This window comes from Heterodontus francisci, chromosome 27 (genome assembly GCF_036365525.1).
Source record: "Heterodontus francisci isolate sHetFra1 chromosome 27, sHetFra1.hap1, whole genome shotgun sequence".
Taxonomy (NCBI): domain Eukaryota; kingdom Metazoa; phylum Chordata; class Chondrichthyes; order Heterodontiformes; family Heterodontidae; genus Heterodontus; species Heterodontus francisci.
The window spans coordinates 47,099,558-47,120,086 of NC_090397.1; the positions used below are offsets into that span (position 1 = coordinate 47,099,558).

The following is a 20,529-nucleotide window of genomic DNA, read 5'->3' on the forward strand; positions in this document are numbered from 1 at the left end:
GCATTCCAGATCCTAACCACTCACTGCGTAAAAAAGTTTTACTTTATATTGCCATTGCTTCTTTTGCCAATCACCTTAAATCGTGTCCTCTGGTTCTGGATCCTTGAGCCAATGGGAACAGTTTCTTCCTATCTATTCTGTCTAAATCCCTCATGATTTTAAGCACCTCTATCAAATTTCCTCTTAATCTTCTCTTCTCCAAGGAGAACTGGCCCAGCTTCTCCAGCATATGTAACTGACTTATTAGAAATTACGTTGACTGGGTATGTTCTCACTGGAAAACAGAAGGCTGAGTGGGGAAATGATTGCTGTTTCAGGATTCTAAAGGGATTAGATAATATAGACTACGACAAGCCATTTCACCTTGTCCAACACAATAGAACCAGAGAACACAGTCGGTGTTTAAAGAGGGGTAAGACTCAAAACTAATCTGCGGAAACAATATTTCAGTGAGAGAGTGGTCAATATATAGATTAATATTTTGTGATCAGTATGAGTGTATTTTGGCACATGGCATGTGGTAAGTGTAGCATGCTTGGGAGGAACATGCAGGTTTGAATCTATGGTTCCCAAAGCACTCTACCATTTGGGTTTTCCTCAAGTCATGAATGGGTCTGCTGTAGATGAATTGATTGTTATGATTAAATAACAATTCGATTATATCATGTGACTACCAGGATGGTAGAAGGAGAACGAGATGGGCCTTGGTCTTTTCGCGACTGGCAATTCTTGTGTCATCGTGCCACTGTTCTGCTTTGAACTCTCCCAATGACTTAACCTTGCGTATTGTGGGGGGGGGGTGCAAGGTGGCGAGAGAAGGGAAAATAGGAAGGAAGGCAACACACATGTTGCAATCAATCCTCATCACTTAGACAACAGTATGATGCACTTACATCAGCAAAAGCTGCATCAGTTAAAGATTTTTCATTCTATTATACTTCCAATAAAAATGGATAAAGACCAATACTCCAAAAATATTTTTTTTAAAACTGCAATTTCTTTGTGGCTCTTTATTGTGTCACTGTGGTAAATATAATGCCTGTAGATTTGGGCGTGTGTCTTTGACTCCTTTCTGCTGAGTTCTCTATAGATTACTTTGTTGCATCTCAAACAAAAAAGATGTACTGTATTTGGGTATAATTTTCCCCAGCACATGATAACCTGTTGCTCAAAACTTTCATGTGGCTTTTAATAAAAAGTCACCATAATTTATTACACAAAAAGTTTTCACAACGCAAATCATATCAACAGCAGCAAATCACAATTAAGAATTAATTCAAAAAGGATATACAAGAAAAATAGAAATAAATCCAGTTTTCCTGACCTTGAGACAACCTCATGAGATTGTTCAGGTAACGAAGAAAAGCAAGAAAGAAACCTTGAACATAGAAAACTTGAAACAATATTAATGGACATCAGGACCCATTTAGAACACTTTCTCAAAGGAAGTACAGAAGTAGTGGCCTGTAAGAGTTGCAGCTAAATTTCACAGATCTGATTCTCACATCCTCAGCTTAACATTTTGCATGCTTGATCCTAAACAAACATCTTGAAAATATCTGAAGATCATCCAGCCCTCAAACTACTCATAAGCTGAACCATAGGATGTCAGCAGATATATTCTAATAAATGAAAAACTTTGAGGACATGCTTTATATTTTGTCACAAATGCAAACTTCTGTGTTAAAAAGAGAAAAACAATGCTTTGTGATTTTTTTCTGACCTTAGGAAAGACACAAATTATCAGTTGCTTGCAAATCTACAGGGAAACTTTCCCAGCAACAGAAAATACCACTTCTCTGATAGGATCCTTTGAGCCATATAAAATGTACTTTTCCACTATCTACTTACTCCATTGAAGTGTCAGCCTCGATTACGTGAAGTTGCTAGAGTGGGGTTTGAACTTAGGACCTTTATCCTGAAGAAAGAGTATGACCACTGGGACAAGGCGGCAGTTTACCGCAAACTAAATTTTGTTGGTGCATAATTTACTGAAATAGGAACTTGTTTTTCTTGCTCATCTGTTACCATAAGTTGGGATATTTGCAGTATTAATTTTGGACAAAGTATTTCTGGCCAATCTCTTGGGTCTCATAAATGTCTTTCAGATAAAAGGACGCTGTAAGCATACTACAGAATTACTAAATAAATATCTACAAAGTCGGCAATTTGTTGGGGCTGGTGTATGGGGAAGGGGCGCGGGTGGGAAAACATTTATGGAGATGGGAAATCACATAATTGTGGCAGGATGATTAGTGGCTCTCAGTTGATTATACAGCATAAGTGGCAACCACCCCGATGACCCAGCAGCTTATCCAATGAGTAGCTGAACCATACAAATGACAGAGCTCTCATGTTTAACCTCCAATATTTGCAAAGTTAACTGACCTCATCCAAAGTAGTAGTAGTGGTACTACAACTTATCTTGGAACCCCTAATTTAAGAAAGAGGGCATAAAATGGCCTGTATTCACTATTCAGAGACTCCTGATGGCAGTGCACATAAGAAACAGGGTATTAGCTGTTATGGCCCCACAGCTTAACAGCCTGTCAAGATTCCTGGTCAGGTGGACATGGTACCCGAGGTCACCCAGCTCCAATACTTCTTACTGGGTATGGTTTTAATGCTTTTAGAAGGAAGAAATCAAGTGAAGGGGAAATAAAAGCATACGATGGTACTGTTTTACATAAGAACATAAGAACTAGGAGCAGGAGTAGGCCATCCGGCCCCTCGAGCCTGCTCCGCCATTCAATAAGATCATGGCTGATCTTTTCGTGGACTCACATCCACTTACCCGCTCTCTCACCGTATCCCTTAATTCCTTTATTGTTCAAAAAGATATCTACCTTAGCTTTAAAAACGTTTACTGAAGAAGCATCAACTACTTCACTGGGCAAGGAATTCCATAGGTTTACAATCCTCTGGGTGAAGAAGTTCCTTCTCAACTCAGTCCTAAATCTGCTCCCACTATTCTTGAGGCTATGCCCTCTTGTCCTAGCTTCACCTGCCAGTGGAAACATCCTCTCTACTTGTATCTTATCTATTCCCTTCATGATTTTATATGTTTCTCTAAGATCCCCCCTCATTCTTCTGAATTCCAATGAATATAATCCCAATCTACTCAGTCTCTCCTCATAAGCCAACCCCCTCAACTCCGGAATCAACCTAGTGAACCTCCTCTGCACCCTCTCCAGTGCCAGTATATCCTTTCTCAAGTAAGGAGACCAAAACTGCACACAGTACTCCAGGTGCGGCCTCACCAGTACCTTATACAGCTGCAGCATAACCTCTCTGCTTTTAAACTCAATCCCTTTAGCAACGAAGGACAAAATTCCATTTGCCTTCCTAATTACTTGCTGTACCTGCAGACCAACCTTCTGCGATTCATGCACAAGAACACCCAGGTCCCTCTGCATAGCAGCATGCTGCAACTTTTTACCATTCAAGTAATAATCCTTTTTACCGTTACTCCTACCGAAATGAATGACTTCACATTTATTAACATTGTATTCCATCTGCCAGACCTTTGCCCACTCACTCAATGTATCTATGTTCCTCTGCAAAGTTTCACAGTCATCTGCACACTTTGCTCTGCCACTCATCTTAGTGTCATCTGCAAACTTTGACACCCTAAACGTGGTCCCCAACTCCAAATTATCTATATAAATTGTAAATAATTGCGGTCCCAACACCGATCCCTGAGGCACACCACTAGTGACTGATTGCCAGCCAGAATAGCACTCATTTATCCCCACTCTCTGCTTCCTGTTAGTCAACCAATCCTCTATCCATGCTAATACTTTACCCCCAACGCCATGCATCCTTATCTTATGCAGCAGCCTCTTGTGCGGCACCTTGTCGAAGGCCTTTTGGAAATCTAGGTACACCACATCCACTGGGTCCCCATTGTCCACCTTGCTCGTAATGTCTTCATAGAATTCCAACAGATTTGTCAAGCATGACCTGCCCTTCATGAACCCATGCTGCGTCTGCCCAACGGGACAATTTCTATCGAGATGCCCTGCTATTTCTTCCTTGATAATAGACTCAAGCATTTTCCCCACTACAGAGGTTAAGCTAACCGGTCTATAATTCCCCATATTTTGTCTACCTCCCTTTTTAAACAGTGGCGCCACATCTGCTGTTTTCCAATCAGCTGGGACTACCCCAGAGTCCAGCGAAAATTTCCGCCAGTGCACCTGCTATTTCTCTCACCATCTCTTTTAGTACCCTGGGATGCATTCCATCAGGGCCAGGAGACTTATCAATCCTTAGCTCCATTAGCTTGCCCAACACTACCTCTTCCGTAATAATGATTGCTTCCAGGTCCTCAACTACGTTCGTCTCTGCGTCAATTACTGGCATTTTAGTAGTGTCCTCCACTGTGAAAACCGATACAAAATACCTGTTCAATGCCTCGGCCACTTCATCATATCCCATAACTAAATTCCTCTTCTCATCCTCTAAAGGACCAACTTTTACTTTAGCCACTCTTTTTCGTTTTATATATTTATAGAAACTTTTGCTTTCTGTATTTATTCTGTGCTAGTTTTTTCTCATGTTCTATCTTACTTTTCTTTATAGCTCTTTTTGTGGCTTTCTGTTGACCTTTAAAGTTTTCCCAATCTTCTAGTTTCATGCTGCTTTTGGCCATTTTGTATGCCTTCTCTTTCAATTTGATAGCCTCCCTTATTTCCTTAGACACCCATGGCAGATTACCCCTTTTCTTCCAGTCCTTCCTTTTCACTGGAATATACTTTTGCTGAGCACTTTGAAAAATTGCTTTGAAAGTCCTCCACTGCTCGTCAACTGTCCCACCATAAAATCTTTGTTTCCAGTCTACTTTAGCCAAGTCCTCCCTCATTCTATTGTAGTCCCCCTTGTTCAAGCACAGGACCCTGGTATTGGATTTTATCTTCACACTCTCCATCTGTATTCTAAATTCAACCATACTGTGATCACTCCTTCCAAGAGGATCCCTAACTATGAGGTCATTAATTATTCCTGTCTCATTACACAGGACTAGATCTAGGATAGCTTGCTCCCTCGTCGGTTCCATTACATACTGTTCAAGAAAACTATCACGGATACACTCAACGAACTCCTCCTCAAGGCTACCCTGACTGAGCTATTTCGACCAATCTACATGTAGATTAAAATCCCCCATGATAATTGCCGTACCATTTTTACAGGCATTAGTTATTTCTTTGTTTATTGCCCGCCCCAATGTGATGTTATTATTTGGTGGCCTATAGACTACGCCTATCAATGACTTTTTCTTCTTAGAGTTTCTAATTTCCACCCAAATGGATTCAACCTCATTCTCCATAGAACCTATATCATCTCTCAGCACCGCCCTGATGTCCTTGAATATCAGAGCTACACCACCTCCCTTACCTTCCTGTCTGTCCTTCCGAATAGTCTGGTACCGCTGGATATTTAACTCCCAGTCGTGACCAACCTGTAACCATGTCTCCGTAATGCTACCAAATCATATTCATTCGCGATGATTTGTGCCGTTAACTCATCAACCTTGTTACGAATGCTACGAGCATTCAGGTAAAGTGCCTTTATGCTAGCTTTCTTACCCTCATGATTTCCAACATCTCTAATATCTCCTGAGTAATCCTTCCTTTCTGCTTCTTTCATAGTCTGCCTTGAACTTAAACCCTCCTGCACACGTTAACCTGCTGCTTACCTTTTTATTTATCATACTCCCTGTCGTTTTCCCTTTCCCTTCCCCCCGACTCACTAGTTTAAAGTCCTAGAGACCACCCTATTTATCCTTTTCGCTAGAATACTGGTTCCAGATCAGTTCAGGTGGAGACCGTCCCATCGGTACAGATCCCCCTGGTTCCAAAACTGATGCCAATGCCCCATGAAATGGAACCCCTCTTTCCCACACCACTCCCTTAGCCACGTGTTTACTTCCCTAATTTTCTTATCCCTAAGCCAATTTGCACGTGGCTCGGGCAGTAATCCGGAGATTATGACCCTCGAGGACCTGTTCCTTCATTTCGTTCCTAGTGCTTTATAATTCCCAAACAGGTCCTCCATCCTAGCCTTGCCTATGTTGTTAGTCCCAACGTGGACCACAACAACTAGATCCTCCCCCTCCAATTACCTTTCAGGCCGGTCAGAGATGTCCTGCACCCTGGCACCGGGCAGGCAACACACCATGCGGGACTCCCGATCCGGCTTGCAAAGGATACTATCTATCCTCCTAATTATAGAATCCCCTATAACTACCACTTGTCTTTTTGCTCCCCCCTCTTGAATGGCCTTCTGCACCATGGTGGCGTGGTCAGTTGGCTCATCCTCCCCGCAGCCCTTTTCCTCATCCACACAGGGAGCAAATATCTCGTACCTGTTGGATAAGGTCAAAGGCTGAGGCTCCTCCACTCCTGAACTCAGGATCCCCCTACCTGCCTCACTTGCAATCACACCCTGTTGTCCCTGATTACTAACTGAATTTGAAATATTTAATCTACCAGGTGTGACTGCCTCCTGAAACAAAACGTCCAGGTAACTCTCCCCCTCCCGGATGTGCCGCAGTGTTTGAAGCTCAGATTCCAGATCATCAACTCTGAGCCGGAGTTCTTCCAGCAACCAACACTTGCTTTCATTTCACTAAGAAAAGTAGAAGGTGATTGAAAGAGACAATTGTTTAAACTGCACTACAGTATGACTTTTTGATAAATGCTTCAAAATGAATATGATCTTCATAGCCTCTACATTGCAAAGCCAGTTGTGTTTAATGGAGAACTGCACCAGACTATGAATGTAAATGAAACAGAGCAGTGGTAGTAGACTAGAACAGTGTCCCCTCTCAAAACCACCACTACAGTGTAATAATACGTGAAGAGTGCCAGGATTTTTCTATTAATAATTCAATGAGAGAGAAAACATTTTGAATGGATTTGAGTCTATAATTAAGGATAGAGTGATTGAACACTGTTACAACTAAGGCGGGAATAATGCACTGTTAATTCAGTCCCACTACTCCACAGGTCATAGCATATTAGTAAAGTTTCCCACCCACTGGAAAATAGCCAAATTAAACACTCTATTTTTCCCCCAGAATTAAGCACACCAAATCAAGTTTCTTTAAACAACATTAACTATTTATTAATAAACTAAGTCTTAAACAATAATGAGTTAACTATATGTGAAAAAGATTATTTTAAAACTTCTTATTCTTCCTAACCCTCATGCATACACACAAAAAAAAACGGTTAACTGGGGAAAAGGGCTTTTTTGGTTTACTACGGTTTCTTAGGAATAATAAAATAATTGGGTTGCCACAGTCTAGTAGGATACTTCCAGGTCAGTGAGGTGTCCCAGAGTCGAATAGTCGGCTATCACTCAAAGTCTCTCCAGGCGAGGTTGACGAACAGTCTGTGATGGGTCGGTGCTCAAGGCAAATTGTCTGCAGCTGGCATCACACAGCTCTTTCAGCAAAGGGGTGTACCAACAGGTCTACTTGGGTTTTGAAGTAGCAGTCTAGCAACAGAAGCTTTTTTGAGATTTCAGGATCTCCCAAAACACAAAAGGCAACAGGAATCACTCTTGAGGTGGAGATATTCCAGAGACTGGAGGCAATAGGAATTGGTTACCTTTCAAACTGCATGGGCTTTCTCTCTGCAAAGCAGTTTTCCTTCAGAGTGGCAACTCCTCTTCTCCTGGGTCTTTCTTCTCTCCAGGCAGACCACAGCCACCATCTCAAATGTAGGATTTCTTTTCCCAAGAGAGGAAAGTCTTCTTTTACAGAGAGTAGGTCTTTTCCTCTGGTCTGCAGACAGGTCCCAGCCAGCCCACTGCATACAGCTGGTCCAGCCCACACTTCTTTTGCAACACAAAGTGAAACTCAAACTCACAATCAAGTCACGTGACAGTCATAAATCTTCCTGTCATTTCCCTGTTGAGCTGCTTGGAAACAGGTGCCTTGCAGTCTGTGCACATTTCACTCAGTCCACAATTCAAAATGTCTGCAAAAAGTGCTTGAAGAGCTAAGAAAAATATAAACACTCACATAACACCTTGTACATTTTCAGCTGATCAGAGAGTCAGCATGGGTTTATAAAGGTCATGACTGATGAACCAAACTGAATTTTTTGAAGAGGTGACCCCCAAAAGTAGCGGATGGGGGAATGCCTAGATTTTAGTTATATGAACTTCCAGGAGACATTCAATAAAGTCGCTCATAAGAAACTGCGAGCTAAAGTTGAAGCCCATGAAATTGAGGGCAAGTTACTGACCTGATTAGCAGACTGGCTGAATGGCAGGAGACTGAGTAGGGATAATGGGCAGGTACTCTAATTGGCAGGATGTAACTAGTGCTGTCCCACAGGGATCTGTGCTGGGGCCTCAACTATTCACCGTATTTATTAGCGAATTAGATGTCAGGATAGAGAGCAGATATCCAGGTTTGCCGATGACACCAAGATAGGCAGCATTGTAAACACTGTAGATGGAAACATAAAAGTACGAAGATATTAATAGATTAAGTGAATGGACAAAACTGTGGCAAATGGACTTCAATATAGGCAAGTGCGAGGTCATCCATTTTGGACCTAAAAAAGGATCCGTGTAATTTCGAAATGAAGAAAAGCTAGAAGCAGAGGAGATACAAAAGTACTTAGGGGTCCAGGTACATGGATTAAAATGATGTGATGGGTACAAGAAAAAAGTGCAAAATGCTAATGGAATACTGGCCTTTATATCTAGAGAACTAGAATATAAAGGGGTTAAAAGTCCTGTTGCAACTAAGGAAAGCCCCGAGTACACCACACCTTAGGAAGGACATACTGACCTGGGAGGGAATGTAGCTTTAGATTTGCAGAATGACACCTGGACTCCAAGGGCTAACTTATGAGGAGAGAGTATACAAACTCAGGCTGTATTCCCTGGAATTTAGAAGATTATGGGATGACTTAATTAAAATTCAAGATATGAAAGGGGACAGATGGTTTCCCACCATCTTACCCTACTTCCACTAGTTGGGGAGCCTCGGACTAGGGAAATTAATCTAAAAATTAGAGCCAGGGCATTCAGGAGTGAAATTAAGAAATACTTCTACACACAAAGGATGGTGGAAGTTTTGAACTCTCTTCTGCAAATGTCAGTTGATGCTAGATTCATTGCTGATTTTAAATCGGAGACGGGTAGGTTTTTGTTAGCCAAAGGTATTGAGGGATATCGGCAAAGATGGGTATATGGAGTTAGGTCACAGATCAACCATGATCTTATTTTTATTTTATTTAGAGATACAGCACTGAAACAGGCCCTTCGGCCCACCGAGTCTGTGCTGACCAACAACCACCCATTTATACTAATACTACAGTAATTCCATATTCCCTACCACCTACCTACACTAGGGGAAATTTACAATGGCCAATTTACCTACCACCTGCAAGTCTTTGGCTGTGGGAGGAAACCGGAGCACCTGGCGAAAACACACGCGGTCACAGGGAGAACTTGCAAACTCCACACAGGCAGTACCCAGAATTGAACCCAGGTCCTTGGAGCTGTGAGGCTGCGGTGCTAACCACTGCGCCACTGTGAATGGCAGAACAGGCTCAAGGTGCTAAACGGCCTACTCCAGTACCTATGGTTCTACGTAATCCTCAGTCATTGTCATAAGGCACTTTTACAAATCAAATTTCAGACAACCAGCATCTGTGAGCCAATTTCCAACATTTACAGTACTGAATCAAATCCCCTTTTCCCAATTGCAAAATCAAGACCCATAAGAAAAACTGTCCATCATAGTGCGAATATGTTAGAATAGGAACAGGAGGTGGCCATTCAGCTCCTCAAGGCTGTTCTGCCACTCAAATGAGATCATGGCTGGTCTGTTATCTTAGCTCCATATCCTTTTATTTCCCTGTCTGGTAAAAATTTTACATCCAAGATTGATAGATTATTAATTGAGATAGCATCTACTGCTTTCTGCCACCTTTGCATGAAGAAGTATTTCCCAACTTTTCTCCTGAATGACCTGGCTCTGATTTTTAGGTTATGTCCCCTTGTCCTTGATCCCCCATCAGTAGAAACAGTTTCTTTCTACCCGAACAGTTCCTTCCAAAATCTGAACAATTCAATCAAATCACCTTTCAATCTTCTATATTCCAGGGAATACATGTTTAGTTTACATAATGGCTCATCATCTAATCCTTGAAGCCCTAGCAACATTCTGGTAAGTCTGCATTGCACTCCTTCCAAAGCCAATATATCTTTACTAAAGGTGTGGGGCCCAGATTTACACACAGTACTCCAGATATTATGTAACCAGGGCTTTGTAAAGCTGTTGCAAAACTTCCTCCCTTTTATAATCTAGCCTTCTAGTTATAAAGGCCAACATTCTATTAGCCTTTCTGGATTTTTTTTTGTACATCAATTACATTTTAATGATCTGTGTACATAGACCACAAAATTTTTCTCGAACTCCATTGTTCCTAGCTTGTCACTATTAAAATATTACTCTGATCTATCCTTTTTAGTCTAAAATGGACGGCCTCAAACTTCATCTGCCACAGTTCTGCCCACATACTTAATCTCTCAATGTCTCTTTGTATCCTTATACTACCATCAACACTACTTAATATACTACCTATCTTTGTGTCATTGGCAAACTTGGATATATGGCTCTTTATTGTGCCAAGTCATTAATAAATATAGTCAATAAGTGAGGCCCCAGCACAGATTCTTGCTTCCTTCCAATTAGAGTACTTATCCATCATCTCCACTCTCTATACTGCCTATCCAATCTTCTGACCAACTCAATAATTTGCCTTCAGCTCTTTGAGCTTTAATTTCAGCTAACAGTCTCTTCGTGGAACCTAATCGAACGCCTTCTGGAAGTCTGTATAAATGACATCAATAGACATCCCCCTATCTACTACTTTAGTAATAAAAACAAAAAGTGCTGTAAATACTCAGCAGAGCTGGCAGTTCTGATGAAAGGTCACCAACCTGAAACGTTAACGCTGTTTCTCTCTCCACAGATGCTGCCAGACCTGTTAAGTATTTCCACCACTTGGTTTTTATTTCAAATTGCCAGCATCTGTAGTATTTTGCTACTACTTTAGTTACTTCCTCAAAAATTAAATTAATTCATTAGACATGACTCATCCTTTACAAATCTTTGATGAAAGATCATCAACCTGAAATATCAACTTTGTTTCTCTATCCAAAAATGCTGCCTGACCTGTTGAGTATTGAACATTTTCTGTTTATTCTTTACCAACAGATGTTGGCTAAGTATTCAGTCACGCTATCCTTAATTATAGATTGCAGTAACTTTCCCACAACAGATGTTAAACAGGTCTATAATTTCCTGCTTTCACTGTCTCTCTCACCTTTCTTCAATAATTGAGTTACATTTTCAATTCTCCAATCTAAAGGGGCAATTCCTGAATCAAGCACACTTTGGAAGATTATGGTGAAAGCATCTGCAACTGTCTAACCACTTCCTTTAAATCCTTGGATGGAAATCATCAAGTCCTGAGGATTTGTCGTCTTTAGTGCCATTATTTTTTCTAATACTGTTCACGGACATCAGCCATCCAGAATCCAACATAAACAACCAATATAAAAGCAGTTATAGATACAACTAGCCCTATAAGGAGCTCAAAACAACACATTAAGCAAACGCTTACAACCTAATTAAGGTCTGTTATTAGTGACGAAACATTTACTTATTGCTTTGGTACCAACAACTCCTGCAGATGTTTACTAAAAATATATAAAAGTGTGTAATTCAGTTTTGGTTCAAACAAAAGTCAATTCAAATATAATCCAAAATCAAATTTTCTCTATTTGGTGCATCAAAAACCCAGGCCAAACAAATTTTAGATTTAATCATACAAAACTGATGTTTAACAAATATATTTACCCAGAACATAATTCGCTAAAAGTAACAACCTGTTAACATCAGGATTGTATCCACGACTCCTGAAGAACGTTTTATTTTTGAAAGATAAAGGGTCAGTCAGACTCATCTCTCGACACCTGTTAGTCACCACAAAAGGCCTAGATGAAAGCCTGCTTTCATACTTGAACTTACTTTACCTGTCTCTCAGCACAACCATACAAACCAGATATCCTACTTCCACATATCAGTACTGTATAGACCTTTGCTCAGCATTAGGCCTGCTGCCAGAATCTTATGAACATAACTTTAGAAAGATTACACATGTTCAGTGGTTTTGAAGAATTGTTCACAACTAACAAACTGCAAGTGTGCAGGTCTTGCACATATGCAGCTGTAATGTCACCACCAATATTCCAGATTCACCTCAGCATAAAATCGGGAAGGAAATGAAATTCCCAAACGGACAGCTACACCATACTGCAGAGCCTCGAGGTATACAAGATCGAAAAAGGTGTGAAAAGGTTACATAAAAATGACTAAAAACAAAAGGTTTTCGTAACAACTGGCTGCAGGAGAATTTGTTCATTACCAGAGATATTCCAATTGTGTTTCTACTTGTCAAGCAAACCCGCCACCTCCCCCCCACCCGCCAAGACTGAGACACACATTATTTCACCAATGAACATTAAAACTTAAAATTGCAAGCCCCTGACTGGAAGGACATTTGTACAGTACTAGCAGTGTTTAAAAAAAATGGGGACCCAGTTGTTGCTTCCCCAATACACAGAAGAAGTGGTCAGACCCGTTTTAGTCACATGATTAACTGGCTGTTGCAGAGAATTTGAACTTCCAACACAAGATTTGGAGACAGACAAAGCCGTGTGCTCGTGGAGTGAAGATCTCTCCTGGAACTGAAGCAAAAATTACCTCCTCTCCTGTCTGCCCTCATCTCGCGTTCACCAGCTTCAGAAACCATTGAAGACACGTAAACTCAAAGAGAGAAAAAGTCTCCGTGAACAAAGTTTAAAAGGAACACTGGGTCCCAACAAAACGCAAGACCGTATCTTCAATCAAGAATACTGCGAGCTCGAAGCACAGCAACAAGAGATTGCCTCAAACATTCTACTTATCTTTTCTTCTGCTCTTCTCTGTCCCTATTTGCATGTGCGCACTAGCATGGGCACCTAATATATCCTTATGCATTAACCATATTAGAGTTTAAGTTTATAAAAAATTTCATCTTTTCTTCTTTAAACCAAAAAAAGCCTGTTTGTGCTCATTTCTTTCCCTTGTAATTGGAAAGTTGTGAACAAGGATTCACAATTGGGGAGCTCAAAACATTGTGTTTAAAATTAAACCTGATTACAATAAGACCAGGTGAAGATAGTAACAGACCCCTAGGCACATTTCCCACCATTGTCATAACACTGCTACTGTATATTTTACATTGATTTTTAATATTTTGTTGCATTGCAGCATGCAAATCTGTGTCCTGCACTAAAATTAAGAAAGTTCCATCTACGAGAATGATTAGAGTTGCCATTTGGATTTCAAAACAGTTCAGATATACTTAGCTGAAAGAAAATGGAAACTACAGCAAATCTATAAAAAAGGACATTACTGTAACTCACAGAAAATGTTGGAAATACCCAGGTCAGGCAGCATATGTAGAGACAGAAACAAAGTTAATGGTTCAGATCAATGACCTTTTGTCAGAACTGGAAAAAATTCTGAGATATAATAGGTGTTATACAATTACAGAGGCAGGGAAAGGTGGAGAAGGGGGAAAGTACAAAAGAGAAGTTCTTTGAGATGGTGTAAGGCAGGAGAGATTAAGTGAGAAAAAGGGATGATGGTGCAAAGCAAAAGAAAATGGTGATAAGACAAGCCAAGGAATTTAATAAAGGGTCGAGGGGTGATGCAAGTGGGAGAAACAGAATCATTATGAATTGCTGCCATCCAGACAAAAATGGAGACAGAGGTTATAATCTGATATTGCTGAACTCAATGTTGAATCTGGAAGGCTGTAGAGTATCGCTACTTCACCTGGAAGTAGTGTTTGGGGCCTTGGACAGTGGGAAGGAAGGAGGTAAAAGGCCAAGTGTTGCACCTCCTGCTCTTGCATGGGAAGGAGACGGGATATTGGGGTGAATTAGGAATGGACCAGGGTGGCACAGAGGGAACAGTCCCTTCGGAATGCTAAAAGTGGAGGGGAGGGGGATGATATGTTTGGTGGTGGGATCATGCCAGAGGATGTTCCATTGAATGTGAAGGCTGGTGGGATGGAAGGTGGGAACAACCTATCATGATTCTGAGATGCAGGGGAAGGAGTGAGATCAGAAGTGCAGGAAATAGAACTGACACGTTCAAGGATCCTGTCAACCATGGTGTGGGGGGAATCCTCAGTTGAGGACAAAGGAAAATATAGCAGAAGCACTGATAATAGAAGGTGGCATCACCAGAACATATGCGGTGGAAAGGAAGAGCTAGGAGAATGGAAGAGAGTCCATAGAGGAAGCAGGGTGGGAGGAATGTGCAGTTAAGGTAGCTGTGGGTGCCAGTGGGCTTATAATGGATATTGATCGATAGCCCATATCGCATAAAATGGAGACACAGAAGTTGAAGGAGGGAAGGGCAGAGTCGGAGATGGATCACGTGAAGATGAGGGAAGGGTGGAAAGCGGAAGCAAAGTTGACTAAATTTCCAGTTCGGGGCTAGAATAGGAAATGGCACCAATAAAGTCATTGATGTACCTGGAAAAGGGCTGCAAATCTGAAATAAAGACCTGTACCAGTGATGATTCTGTTTTCCCACCTACACCTCCTCTAGGTTCATCTTTTGTTTCTTAACTTATCCCATTACCATCTTTTTTTGCCTTGCAGCATCATTCCTTTTGTCATTTAATCGCTCCTGCCTTCCACAAGGCTTGCCTTTCGTTCTTTGCACCCACCCTTCCCAAATTCCCCATAATTGTTTAAAACCCATCACGTCTAACTTTTTTTCCAATTTTGACAAAAGATCAACTGGTAAAATGCTACCTTTGTTTTTCTCTCTCTACAGATTCTGCCTGATCTGCTGAGTATCTCCAGTATTCTCTGTTCCCCCCTCCCCCTACAAGAGTTACAGCATTTGCAATATTTTGCTTTTATTTTACTATAATTTACACATTCAGGAACTAGCTGCACACAGTTTGTTCAAATATTTTAGTTTCAATTTACAGCCACAGTGAGTTCTTTCATTTTTTGTTTAATCAATGGATAAAATGTTTTTCAGCACTACAACAACTTAGGTATATGGAGGAATATTAAGCTGCCTGTCTAAAAGGAGACAAGGGCTCACCACTCAAATACACACATGCCACTAAGTACTACTTATCTAGCATGCAACGTTGGCCTGGAGTTTAAAAATCAAAGGATCAAGCATAAGTTACTGGCATTAAGTAATATACCATACATGTGATACAATTTTGTTTTCACAAGACTGAAATGCCATTTAGGCCTTACAACAATACCAATAATACTCATAGATAAGGCATAAATTTGTGTTCTCTTTTTGTTGCTTAACCCAATGATGTAGTCAAGTGCAGAATGGATGAAAAGCTGAAAGGATAAGCAACCGAACAGGCATCAGACACCAACCTCAGTTACCGTAGAACTAAACCAATCTCTTTCATATACCGAAACAAACATGATTCTCGTCCAGTGGCTCAATGGGCAAGTACAATATATGGTGTAATACAGAGCCACAAAGATTAGGAAGGTAACAGACCAGCTATTCAAATATTAGCTGAAACAAATATCATGCAAATTAACAACAAGAGCCATCATGCTTATGGGAAGAAAAGTCCAGTAAGTACTGTAGTACCAAAGTGGCATTACATGCACATTCTATCTGAATGTCTAACATGCCTCAAAACTATGAGAATGCACATTACTTTACAAAGAAAACATCCCTTTCACAAACAAAGCAGATTTCAACCTTGCAGAGGGTAAGAGTTGGTGTACATTCTTCAGAAAATATCTTAAACAAAAAATAACCACAAATTAGATATTTTTAATCAAATTCAGCCAAGCACAAATTATGCAAAATACAAACAAAAAGGCCAACATTTCTAAAACAAATACTTTCGTATAAAGCAATACAATAAACACGGTGACAAATGCAATGGTGCATAAACACAAATACACACAAAATATTTTTGAAAAGATTGTACCAGTACTTTGCAGCATCAGCCAGTCAATAATGCCCTATTTTCTCCCCAAGCCAAACCACCGTTTACCAGATCCTGCAACAGCAGGAGCAGTATCAATTTACACAGATACACACTACTGTCTGCTCTACTCACTTTTTATGAGCCTTCTCTTTCTTTCCTTTCGGCCTCCTCTTTCGAGCTTGAATGGCCAGGACTGACAAAACAAGGAACACAAGAAAAAGGAGGAGAAAAAAATAAATATATAAAAATATAATAAAAATCCACCTCCCAACGATTAAAAAACACCCAACAATCACATAATTTAACCCGGTTTGTTTATATTCTTGATTTTTTTTTAAGTGTTTGATGTTTAAATTGACTGGTGGACAAACGGGCTATTTGTATTTTTCCTTACCTTTCCTGGAACTCATTTTCCAGCCGGGATTGTCCTCGCGGTGCCGCGCGCAGCCGCAACCGTCAACTTCCCGGCGCTCGAGCGCAGGAAACTGGGCGACCAGTACACAACTGACGTCACGTGCCATACATGGGAGCTATGGAGTTAAAGGGCTTACATTATATATATTTAAATATTGAAGCCGGAAAGGTACCAATTCACTTTACTGTGCTCTGCGTATGTTTTAAACATAAATATTTTGGTTTAATTTTCCTTGCAAAGCAACACAAAAAAGAACAAACCAACTTTAAAAATCTATAATTTTGATAATTTAGACATGACTCAATAAAGTTTCATTGGTGAGCAGCAATATATATACCGGTATATTTCCGTCATTTGATGCACTGATTATCGCGTTCACTCGCTAATCTTTTTACGAAGGGATATTGTGTCCAGTGCAGTGTCAGGGGTGTGGACTTCTACAAGCTTTCTAATTGAATTGTGCGTATTGTGCAGCACTGATGCTGAGTTTTGGTTCAGTCAGTATACGCTATCACACAAGCCTTTCTTCTCCTGGTCTGCGACCTGTTTCCCGTTCATGTGTACTGTCTATTGCAAGTGTTTTAAAGAACGAATCAGAAATGATTCAGCCTAATTTGTGATACGTCAATACTGCGGTACATGATCTACATTTAATTTACAAAGTTTTCCTCCATGTCATCTTTTGAAACTTTATTCGTATTAAAGGGTAGTCTGATCTCGAAAAAGCATTAGGCAAAAATTTTCTATTTTTAAGGATTACAGTATTGTCATTGCCACTAAAGGTGCTGAATCCTTGGAATTCTCTACCCCAGAGGACTGTGCAGGTTATGTTCAAGACAGAGATTGATAGATTTCTCGATATTAAAGATATCAAGGGATATGAGGATAATGCGGGAAAATGGCATTGAGTTAGAAGATCAGTCATAATCTAGTTGTATGGCAGAGCAGGCTCAAGGGGCCAAATGGCCTACTCCTGCTTCCTATGTTCGCTGCAGGTCATAGCATCAAGAGTGGGTCATTCAGACTCTGGAGCTTGCTGTGCTATTCGGGTAGGTCATTGTTGATCTGTATCATAACTCCATTTAATAGTTTTGGTTCCATATCTTTTCATGCCTTTACCCACAGCAATTCGTGTTGTCAGGGTTCCTCCCACATCCTCTGTTACTGCCCTTAGGTTTTGATCTATAGCATATAGAGGACTCAATTTGTGAATAGTGCAAGAAGCATATGAAGAATTGAAAAGGGCCTCTCCAGTTCATTGGCCACTGTACTGAAGGTGCCAAGTGGCCTGATTCCGTTGTTTTTTGTGAGCAAATGTTGACATCCTGACTCGACCTTCAAAACAGTGGTTTTCAGAATAAGACGTTAACAGTCAACATGTGTGATGTTCCCAGATTTTCTGTAATACAACTTTAGAAATCTAACACATTGATTCTAAGCAATTTGCTTATATAGAACATTGCAAGCAGGACTTCTTCCTCGCCAACTCTCATTGAGGAGTTCTTTTCCCCAAGGTTTTGGTCAGGCTGAATAACTTGGATACAGAATCACAAAAGTGCAACACTCCAATCTTTAAATATGCCTAAACAGTCAGAGGTATGTCTGATACTTCAACATAAAATTGGGAGAAATACATTAAGTATACAAATGGGTCAAAAGATAGAGCATTCACAGATGTTTACCTACCCAAGCTAATTTTTCCACAAGATCCATTTCCCTCTCTCTTAATCCTCTTTCCAATCCACTGCTGACCACTCAGTTACTTCTCATTGCCTATATGCTTGTTAACATTGCTCATAGCTCTCTTAGCTGAGATACATTTCCATTTCTTTCAGGACTGCTGCCTCAAACCACTCCTCAAAAATGCCAGCCCATCTGTCTTAACTACCATCCCATCTCTAACTACCCTTTCCTCCCAAAGGACATCAGATGAGTCATTGGCTCCTGTTCCATGTCCATCTGTCTCAAAATTCTTTCTTTGGATTTCTTCAGCACAGCTTCCATCCTGCTCACAACACCTCTATAACTGTGCCTGCAGTACAGTAACCCAAAATGTTCTCTTTGACATTTTATGACCTTTGATATGGTCAATAATGGCATCCTCCTCCAGTGCAGTATTGCCCCATGCATTAATCACTAGCCACTCGTGGCTAATTAGGAATTCAGATGTAGCTAATTGTATTTATACATTATTTAGCCCTCAATCATAATGATTACAACCGACTATCTAGTCATTACCACATTGCTGTTTGTAGGATCTTGCTGTGCACAAATTAGTTGCCGCGTTTTCTACATTACACAGTAACTACACCTCAAGAGTAATTCATTGGCTGTTAAGCACTTTGGGACGTTCTGAGGTCAGGAAAGGCACTATGTAACTGCAAGACGTTCTTTCTTTAGTTCTAGAATAATTTTAAATTAACTCGTAGGAGGTTTCTGAAGTCGTCCCCTTGTGTTCAAAGCATTGCTGTTTCTTGGTTTGTGGAGAGGAAGAGTAATTTACTGTTGGCACCTTCACGATTAATATACTTCAGTTAATCTCAACCAGATCGTAATCTGTCTCATTGCAATGGCCACAGGTCTGTTTCTGTCCACAGATACTACACCTGATCTGACAAAGTATTTATAGCTCCTCTCACCCTTTTTCATCTAACCCCATCAGCATATCCTCCTAAAACTTTCTGCCTTATGTGTTGATGTCGCTTCCCCTTGAATGCATTTATGCTATTGACCGATTTTAGCCGAGAAGCGAAGAGTCAATCTGCAATGAGAATAGCTCTCTCGTCGGATGAATTTGAAATTAATGATTGGTCTTGCTCTTTCTGTTTTCTCACAAAACATCACTTTATTTTTGGCGAGACTGACAAGTTGTCATGTCTATAATCCCTTCCTTCCGGTTTTCTCCGCTTGCAGCCGCAGAACGTAACACGTCACAAGCACTGATGATTGCGTCATGCCGTAGTCCCTCCGTGTGATAGACCAATCAGCGCGCAGGTGGTGGGAGGGCTTTGGTGTTACCGGAGCCTTCTCGGGAATGGTCCATGTGGTGCTTGTGTGTCGCTTGGGTGCTGGTCTGGTGCATATTGGGGTGAGTGATATGTGATACGACCCTTTGCGTCATGTACCGCGACATATAAAGCGCCGGATTCCTCGGCACTTAATGACGTGTAGATGTCGTTCGGGAATTTTCTCATGTGACATTATGTGAGGAATCGAGGCCCTGTTATAACGTGCGGTAGCTTGCAGCCTTCGTTTTCTGTTGGGGAAAGCCTTGTATCAGGACACCGTGTCAGAAGGGATAGTGAATGTTGTGTATTGGTTCATACCTTTTACTTATATTTCATTTGTATATAAGTTATCTAGAAATTAATTCCCAAATACGAGATGTTGCACCCTATTAGCATAAATACTCTACCCAACTGGATGAGTTCCAGTTTCAGTGATTTGAGAAGGGATCTAGCACAAGTGAATTGGAAACAAAGATTGACCAAGAAAACAGTAAATGAACAATGGCAGGCCCTCAAGGTAGAGACGACACTTTGGGTACAAACCAGGCATTGTCCCACAAGGAGGAAATATAGGGTATGATCTAGGCAATGTCCTAAAGCTGAGTGCACAGGACGCAATTTCAAAATTAGTGGATGATACAAAGCTTGGTAGCATTGTGAATTGTGAGGAGGATAGTGATAAACTTGAAGACACGGGCAGGCTGGTGGAATGGTCCAACAAGTGGCACATGAAAGTCAATGCAGAGAAGTGTGAAGTACTTCATTTTAATAGGAAGAATGGGGAGAGGTAATTTCAAATTAAAGGGTACAATTCAAAAGGGGATGCAGGAGCAGAGGGACTGGGGGTATATGTGCACAAATCATTGAAGGTTGCAAGGCAGGTTAAGAATGTGGTTAATATAACATTTGGGATCCTGAGCTTTATAAATGGGGACATACAGCACAAGAACTAGGAAATTGTGATAAACCTATATAAAGCACTGGATTGGCCCCAATTGGAGTATTGTGTCCAGTTCTG

The 20,529-nt window shown here is 40.8% G+C and overlaps 2 protein-coding genes across 7 annotated transcripts in view; one reads left to right on the forward strand and one right to left on the reverse strand.

Moving 5' to 3' along the window:
* LOC137384792 (SRSF protein kinase 2-like) overlaps nucleotides 1-16,609 on the reverse strand; it is a 328,433-nt gene extending 311,824 nt beyond the window's left edge. For 2 of the 4 annotated variants that reach the window (XM_068059274.1, XM_068059278.1), the window contains exons 1-2: nucleotides 16,483-16,609; nucleotides 16,221-16,281 (exon numbers count right to left, since the gene is read on the reverse strand). In XM_068059274.1, the coding sequence (XP_067915375.1) occupies nucleotides 16,221-16,281; nucleotides 16,483-16,609 (188 nt within the window). Of the gene's footprint in view, nucleotides 1-16,220; nucleotides 16,282-16,482 lie in introns of those variants that run through there. The other 2 variants (XM_068059276.1, XM_068059277.1) reach the window with 2 other exon arrangements.
* A 2,888-nt stretch (nucleotides 16,610-19,497) lies between these two features.
* pus7 (pseudouridine synthase 7) overlaps nucleotides 19,498-20,529 on the forward strand; it is a 74,825-nt gene continuing 73,793 nt past the window's right edge. For 2 of the 3 annotated variants that reach the window (XM_068059286.1, XM_068059288.1), the window contains exon 1: nucleotides 19,498-19,591. The gene's annotated coding sequence lies outside the window, so the exon portion shown is untranslated. Of the gene's footprint in view, nucleotides 19,592-19,791; nucleotides 19,811-20,529 lie in introns of those variants that run through there. The other variant, XM_068059287.1, reaches the window with a different exon arrangement.